The 8,634-nt window shown below is 36.9% G+C and overlaps 2 protein-coding genes across 2 annotated transcripts; both read right to left on the reverse strand.

The window, feature by feature from the left end:
- Positions 1–768: 768 nt before the first annotated feature.
- LOC119664212 lies at positions 769–5,940 on the reverse strand. The gene has a single exon (XM_038073747.1). It carries the CDS (start codon positions 5,938–5,940, stop codon positions 769–771), a length of 5,172 nt encoding a protein of 1,723 aa, XP_037929675.1.
- A 1,328-nt stretch (positions 5,941–7,268) lies between these two features.
- LOC119664213 lies at positions 7,269–8,195 on the reverse strand. The gene has a single exon (XM_038073748.1). The coding sequence runs from the start codon at positions 8,193–8,195 to the stop codon at positions 7,269–7,271; it is 927 nt and encodes a 308-aa protein (XP_037929676.1).
- Positions 8,196–8,634: the final 439 nt, after the last annotated feature.

Consider the following 8,634-nt stretch of genomic DNA (forward strand, 5'->3'; position numbering starts at 1 on the left):
AAGGCAAAATATTGGTCTCTATGCGGCGTGGCAGCTAAAAATGAAGCTTCTGGAACTCTTGTCATCATTGTATTGTTGACTGTTGCAGGAATTGGGACGAGATTGAATAAATCGAAATCCTCATGATCGGTTAATGGCAGTTGTAAGACAACTATCAAATGATCTTGTGTGATTCCACTTTGTGAAGACATCAACGTGTATAAATGAATAACATCCTCTTGATTAAATGGAAGACCTTCATGATTCATGGTCTTGATCTTCATGATTTGGTCTTGAAGTTGTTGTGGAGACATCAAAAGAGAATTAATTCTGCCATGCTGAGTATCAGTTAAGACATCAAATATCGCAGCTTCAATTTTCATTAATGTATGTGCCATCCATGTAAGTTGGGTTACCAGTGATGTATAGATCTCTAGGTGGTTAATACGTTTAGTATTATGATTAGTGTGATCTACTATTTTGTTTGTCTCATCTTGTAGTTGATTCAGTTTGACTGCAATGGCTTCTGTAGTTTTGCTGAATATATTTAGAGTTGAGTCCATGACTGTAGTCTGATTCTTGATCATTTTTGATAGTACATCTTCATTATTGTTGATTTGAGTTAGAGTTTTAGAAATCGTTTCAGCATATTCTGAATCTAAAACACCAAATAATTTGTTAGCAATATTTCCAACTATATTGATGGCTCCTCTGGCTGATCGGTGTCTCGTCATGACCTTCGTTTCAGTTCGTAACTCTATGTTAGTATTATTGAATTGACGGACGAGCTCATAACAGCTTTCTTGATGCTGTAACAATGGGCACAATTGCTGAAGTGCTGCTGTGCCATTTTGAAACCTTTCGATCTCCTGGTGTAAGCGCTGTTAGATCATTTGGATCGGATGACATTTTTGTTATTGGCCTTGAATTTAACATGGCTTCTATTTCAGTTATGACTGTTGTCAATTCCTCATAAGTCAATGAAGCGTTGAGAATTCCTTTAATCATTAAATGTTTAGCTGACTTGACGGCAGCTTCCCAGAGTCCTCCAAAATGAGGAGCTCTTGGTGGAATGAATTTGAAGTCAATTCCCTTGTTACTACTGGTCTTAATGATCTTTTCTTTACCATTTTCTGAATAAATGGTAGACTGGAGCTCTTGTAGTTGGTTTCTTGCCCCAACAAAGTTAGTCGCATTGTCACTATAAATTGTTTGGCATCTTCCTCTTCTGCTGATAAAACGTTGAATAGCGGCTATGAATGCCTCTGTTGTCAGGTCACTCACCACTTCTAGGTGAACAGCCTTAGTCGCGAAACAGCAAAATACTGCTAAATATGCCTTTGTTGGCCTTTTTCCTCTAATTTTATAATGAATCCATATCGGGCCACAGTAATCAACTCCTGTGGTAAAAAACGGTTTAGTCAGAGTAACTCGATCAGTCGGTAAGTTGCCCATGAGTTGGTCCATCAGTTTTGGTTTTGCCTTTGAACAGATGACACAGCTGTGAACAATGTTTCGCGCCATAATCTTTCCTTTAATCGGCCAGAAGTTTTGTCTCATTATGCTTAGCAATAATTGTGGAGCACAATGGGAATTTTCTTCATGTTTCATTTTGAACATCAATTTCACTATTGAGTGATTGTAAGGAATTACCATTGGGTGTTTAGCATCATATGGCAATGTTGATGCTTCAAGCCTTCCTCCAACACGAAGTACACCTTGTTCGTCAATGAACGGTGCTAAAGTATTTAGTTGACTCGAACTGTTGACTGCTTTACATTGTTTTAAATCAGAGATTTCGTTTGCAAATTCTGAGCCCTGAATAATTTTAATTATGAAGACTAATGCATCTCGTAATTCTTTTGGAGAAAGTGTTCTTGTTGGTGATTGTGTGCGATGAAATACACGGCGAACATAAGCAATTGTTCTTTGGAGGTATCTGAATGAGTTTCGATGATCAATTTGATTTATCATGTGATCAGAACCAGTCGTTTGAATGATAATGTTAACTGTATGTCCTTGTCGTCTTTCGATATCAGTTGAGATGTTAAATGCCTTTGGGTTTGGCTGTTGCCAAAATTCGTTGCTTCCATGAAGAAAGAGTGGACCAAAAAACCACATATGTGAATAATTGAACATTTTAACCTTTATTCCTCTGAAAATGATGTCAGCAGGATTATCCTTTGACGCCACATGATGCCATTGATCAGCATGTGACATCTCTTGAATTTTGCTAATACGATTTGTTACGAATGTGTGCAATGAGGCAGATGAAGATATTATCCATGACAAAACAATTTTGGAATCGGACCAAAAGTAGGTTGGCACGTTTTGATACTTTAAATCTTGTTTAACTCTTTCTGCTAATTCGACTCCCAGCAATGCTGCGCAGAGTTCTAGTCGTGGAAGTGTCTGTTTCTTTAATGGTGCTATTCTAGATTTGGCGCACAATAGTCTCGATGTTATTGTCTTATCATTATATATTGCTCGCACGTACATAGCTGCTCCATATGCCTTCTCTGATGCATCCGTAAACACGTGTAATTGAATCGAACAGGGAACCGTCGAATTAAAAATATGTCTGGGTACTTTCACAGTATTTAATGTTTGTAAGTCATTTCTAAAACGCTTCCATTCTAGCTGAGCCTGAGGTAACAGTTCCGCATCCCAGGAATAGTTTTGTTGCCACAATTCCTGCATGAATATTTTAGCTGTTACAGTAATGGGGCCAAAAATTCCCAAAGGATCAAAAATTCGAGCTAAGTCCGATGACATCTCTGCCTTACCGCAAAATTCGTCTGATTTCGGGAGCCAAATAATGCCTAATGTTTTTGTTGGCTTTATGGCTGAGTCATCTAAATCAAGGTTGATTTCTTGGTCTTCTATCGGAATGTTTTGTAGGAGTCGTGTATTATTTGAGCACCATTTTCTCAGCTTAAATCCTGATTTACTGAGCAGTTCCGTAAGTTGTTGTTGAGTGTCTAAGGCGGTAATGATGCTGTTAGTTCCGCTTAAACAGTCATCTACATAAAAATCATTAAGTAATGCAGGTGCTCCAAGCGGATAGTTGGTCATATTATGTTTCGCAAGGTGTTGAAGACATTTTGTTGCAAGATAAGGGGCTGACTTTGTTCCATATGTAACCGTTTTCAGTCGGTAATATTGTATACTATCATCAGCACTTTTTCTCCAGATTATCAGCTGCTGTGCTGTATCTTCATCATGTACTTGAATTTGCCGGTACATTTTCTCAATATCGGCCGTAAATACAAACCGGTGTATTCTAAAACGCAACAGTATTGAAAAAAGATCACTTTGCACTGTTGGACCTTTGTGCAAAATATCGTTTAGTGCTAAACCGCTTGATGTTTTTGCTGATGCATCAAAGACAACTCTCAATTTGGTTGTAGTGCTGTCAGGTTTCAAGACACAATGATGAGGAATGAAATATTGTGCTCCTTTGACATCTTTCGGGCAAACCTTTTCCATGTGACCTAATGACTCGTAGTCATCCATGAACTTTATGTACTCCTTGTACAAATTTGGGTCCCTTTGTAACTTCCTTTCCAGAGAACAAAATCGATTGAATGCTATCTCACGCGATCTACCCAGTGTTGTGGGATCATCGCGGAAAGGTAAGCGTACAATGAAACGACCATCGTGATTTGTCTTTACATGATTTGTAAAGTGATTTTCACACCATTTCTCAGATAAAGTCAAAACCTTTTCTGCAGTCTCAATGTTATCTAACTTCCAAAATCGTTCTATCATTTCTGACATTTCACCAACTTCTCCTGTAGTAATAGCGCATGTTGGTTTAATATCTGTTGTAGTTTTAGTCTTACCAACCACCAACCAACCTAGAACCGAATTTTGTAACAGTGGCGAATTCTTTCCTATTATCAATTGTTCTGGTTGAAGTAGAGTATGATAGAATTCAGCACCAATCAGCATGTCAATTCTTCCAGATCTGTTAAAGCTGGGGTCTGCTAATTCTACATTCTGTGGGATCTGCCAATCCGAGATATCTAGGTCTCGTGACGGTTGTGCTGATATTATTTGTGGCAATACAAATGCCTCTAGTCTCGTCCTGAAGCTTCCATTAGTAGCCTGCAGTTCAACATTTACGCGAGATTTTGAGTTCCCGAATTGACGGCCAATACCTTCGATCGATAGATTTGAATTTGTGGTAATTAAAGATAACTTGTTGATTACTCTTTGGGTTACTAGGTTCACTTGAGACCCTGAGTCGAGTATGGCACGAACATCACACGTTCGTCCATTGTTTGCAATAATGCGCACCTTTGCAGTGGCTAGCAGAACGTAATTACGAGTACACTTTGCATTAGTTGTTGCTGTTATGGATGGCGATTCATTAGCGTTGATCAATGTTGTGGTTGACTTTGTGTTTGTTGCTGGTGCCCTTGAAGGTTTAGGTGACTGTTGCTCTAAATGGAGCAAAGTGTTATGCTTCTTGGCACATTTTTTACATGATCCAGCTTCACAAACCTTTGCTTTATGATCGGATTTGAAACAATTCACACATAGTTTTTGTCGTTGAATCCAATTTAATCGTTCAGGAGGAGTCATTTCCATGAACTTTTTGCAATAGTAGATCGGATGTTTATCTGTATTACAAACTTTACATAGATCTGAACAAACCATAGTTACGGCTATCCTTTTGTTGGGTTTATATACTGCATTGTCTCGTAGACCTATAGCCTCAAGTGACTGAAATCTCAATTCTAAAAATTCTAAGAATTGTTTTATTGTGGGCATCTCCTTTGGGTTGGTAAGAGTTTGTTCAAAACTGCAATGTGTATTTTTATCCAATTTTTTTAATAGTATGTGAACTAAAATTGGATCCCAAGTTGATGTTTCAATATTTAAATTATGAAGTTCACATAGACTTTCCTTTGTTGTGTCATGCATATTTTTAATGGCTTGGACTGTTGGATGGTCATATAAAGAGTTTTGAGCTGTCAAACGTTGCAAAACTGCTGATACTAGAACTCTTTTATTTTCATATCTACTTTGTAGTAATTGCCATGCCGTCTCATAATTTGCATCTGATATTTGCAAATGCTTGATGAGTGCTTCAGCTTCGCCTTGAATATTGGTTTTCAAATACCAGAGTTTCTGTGAGTCTGATATTCTTTGATTGTGTATTAGTTGTGCAAACAGATCACTGAATTGTCGCCAACTCAAATAATCTCCACTGAACTTTGGAAGAGATATTGTTGGCAAAGTAGCCGATGATTGGTAAGTTGACCTAATTGATGTCTCAATCTTGGTCGACTTACTAGTCCATTCCACCATTGTATCTTGCACCAATTGTTCAAGTGCTAGATAATGATTGCAATCAGAAGGGTTGTCTTGCCGTTCCTGAATAGTAAAATTTAAACCTTCAGCCTGATCCCATAACTTGGTAAGCGTAGCTAATTTTACTGCAAAATATTGTGGTACCTGTTGCTGGTTATCTTGTCTCACATTGTGGATGAGACGATTGATTGATTTACACACTGCATTTCGTCTGTTGACTAATGCCTGAATAATTTCATTCTCTTGACCACCAGTAGGTAATACTATTTCAGGAGCTTCAACATCATTATTTATCTGAAGGTCCAACCCCTTTATTGTTGATGGTTGAGCCTTAATGGGTAATGCTTCCAGCTCTTGAGTTATTGTGGTGATATATTTGTTACCCAAATTTATGATTACCATGCCGTAATCTTGTGTGAAATAGTCCGATGTTCTTGCTAGTACATCGGCTTGTTGTAGTTGCTCATCATTAGCCTTGAAGTCAGCTAATAACTGTTCTAAAGTTGTTTTACGATCTTCGAGATATTGACGTGTTTTCCTGCTGGGTGAGTCCTTCTTGAAGTTGCGAATGATTCTGTCGATCTCTGAACCAATTGAATCCTGCTGGTCAGTTAAAGTGGATATTGATTTTGGATCCATGGTTATTGTATTTCCGTTGAAACAAGTTGTTTTCAATGAAGGTTTTTTGTAAACGCTGCTGGCTCACACTGAGTTGCTCTTGCCAATCACGTCGGGGTCACCAATGTATACCACGTAATCTGAGGTGGTATCAATGTCTGTATTTGCTTACTTTGTTACACTGACTATTAGGCACATAAACCAATAATCAGGTAGTTAAGATGAAAGGCTTGCAGGCACATAAACCGCTAGCCAAGTAAGTAAATAATTTTTATTTTGTTTCTACAGTGGTTAAAAGGCACATCTACCAATAACCAATTTTTGATTGTGAAGTAAAGACGATTGTTTTCGCTTTCAAGTTTTATTATTAATATTGTTACCTTATATAGTATAGAATTACTTACTAAGCATAATAATAATTACAATTATTGGTGACTAAAATAATAATTTAAATTTCACATATTGCTGCATAAGCATAAATACAATATGTGAAGTTATTGAACTTATAAACGTAAATATTTACAATATTTATTTGCTGCATAAGCGTGATTACAAGCGAGCTAAAATATGTTAGGTTTGTTAAACTTAACATTCTGCCCGGCTTGAATTACGTTATTCAAGAATGAATCTATGAGCAATGATTAATTTGATTTGCAATGCATTATGTGTGTTTTTTTAAAAAAATCAACAAAAAAAAAATAAAAAAAATAATTACAACATTTTGTGGATATATAAATACACATATAATTTTTAAACAATAAATAGTTATACAATATTATATAAACTTAAAAATATAAAATTTAGAGTTTGTAGCATCATGAGAATTTGAGAAGCTATGTAATTGTTTCAGGCTCCAAAGTAAATCTTGTTCGTGGCATCGCGTTTGGTGTGAGAGTTTGTGTTGGCTGATTGACTTCTGGACGCTTTACCTGCTTTATTTTCCATGTCATCCATATGATGGCTCCAACGACAAGAATTAGGGTTATGGAATTAATTGCGTAGTGGTGCATGCTGTCCGTCTGTAGTTTGTGTGGTAATTCAGCGAATTTTTCATCTTTCAGAGTATTGTGAAGTAGCTTTAACTGTTTAAGTTCATTGCTGAGATTCAATGAACTTCCTTTAAATTTTGACCATAATTCTGAGTTATTGATGACAGGTATCTCACCAAATGCAATGTAAGATTCATACATGGTGTCGGTAAGCGTTTGATGTGTCTGAATTGTAGACGTTTGGTGTTTGAGTACACAGTCGTCTTGTAATTTCAGCAGTGTTGCACCTTGTAGTTCTAAATGAGTCGTGATGCCCTTACAGACGGCCGTAACTGTTGTATTGTTTTTTGACCCGAATATTCATTGGTTCGCATGATACAGGGGACTCCAAATAATGTTCGATTTTGTTTCCTGCACATTACACGTATTGTCAGATATGTTTTTTAATAGGTTAAATTCGCAAGCGTAAACCTGTGAGCCGGTGTTATATTTTGATTGTTTATCTGAACAAAGTAGTTTGTTTTCTGGTTGCTTGAAAATCATACACTCCTTATACTGTTCACGAGTTAAGGCAAAATATTGGTCTCTATGCGGCGTGGCAGCTAAAAATGAAGCTTCTGGAACTCTTGTCATCATTGTATTGTTGACTGTTGCAGGAATTGGGACGAGATTGAATAAATCGAAATCCTCATGATCGGTTAATGGCAGTTGTAAGACAACTATCAAATGATCTTGTGTGATTCCACTTTGTGAAGACATCAACGTGTATAAATGAATAACATCCTCTTGATTAAATGGAAGACGAAGTGAATGAGGTAAATGGCCCTTGATCTTCATGATTTGGTTTTGAAGTTGTTGTGGAGACATCAAAAGAGAATTAATTCTGCCATGCTGAGTATCAGTTAAGACATCAAATATCGCAGCTTCAATTTTCATTAATGTATGTGCCATCCATGTAAGTTGGGTTACCAGTGATGTATAGATCTCTAGGTGGTTAATACGTTTAGTATTATGATTAGTGTGATCTACTATTTTGTTTGTCTCATCTTGTAGTTGATTCAGTTTGACTGCAATGGCTTCTGTAGTTTTGCTGAATATATTTAGAGTTGAGTCCATGACTGTAGTCTGATTCTTGATCATTTTTGATAGTACATCTTCATTATTGTTGATTTGAGTTAGAGTTTTAGAAATCGTTTCAGCATATTCTGAATCTAAAACACCAAATAATTTGTTAGCAATATTTCCAACTATATTGATGGCTCCTCTGGCTGATCGGTGTCTCGTCATGACCTTCGTTTCAGTTCGTAACTCTATGTTAGTATTATTGAATTGACGGACGAGCTCATAACAGCTTTCTTGATGCTGTAACAATGGGCACAATTGCTAAAGTGCTGCTGTGCCATTTTGAAACCTTTCGATCTCCTGGTGTAAGCGCTGTTAGATCATTTGGATCGGATGACATTTTTGTTATTGGCCTTGAATTTAACATGGCTTCTATTTCAGTTATGACTGTTGTCAATTCCTCATAAGTCAATGAAGCGTTGAAAATTCCTTTAATCATTAAATGTTTAACTGACTTGACGGCAGCTTCCCAGAGTCCTCCAAAATGAGGAGCTCTTGGTGGAATGAATTTGAAGTCAATTCCCTTGTTACTACTGGTCTTAATGATCTTTTCTTTACCATTTTCTGAATAAATGGTAGACTGGAGCTCTTGTAGTTGGTTTCT

This window comes from Teleopsis dalmanni, unplaced genomic scaffold, assembly GCF_002237135.1.
Source record: "Teleopsis dalmanni isolate 2A unplaced genomic scaffold, ASM223713v2 unscaffolded_contig_1618, whole genome shotgun sequence".
NCBI lineage: Eukaryota > Metazoa > Arthropoda > Insecta > Diptera > Diopsidae > Teleopsis > Teleopsis dalmanni.

Excerpts from the sequence above, each read along its gene's own strand:
- LOC119664212 (XM_038073747.1), bottom strand. The coding sequence starts at position 5,940 with ATGGATCCAAAATCAATATCCACTTTAACTGACCAGCAGGATTCAATT.
- LOC119664213 (XM_038073748.1), bottom strand. The coding sequence starts at position 8,195 with ATGACGAGACACCGATCAGCCAGAGGAGCCATCAATATAGTTGGAAAT.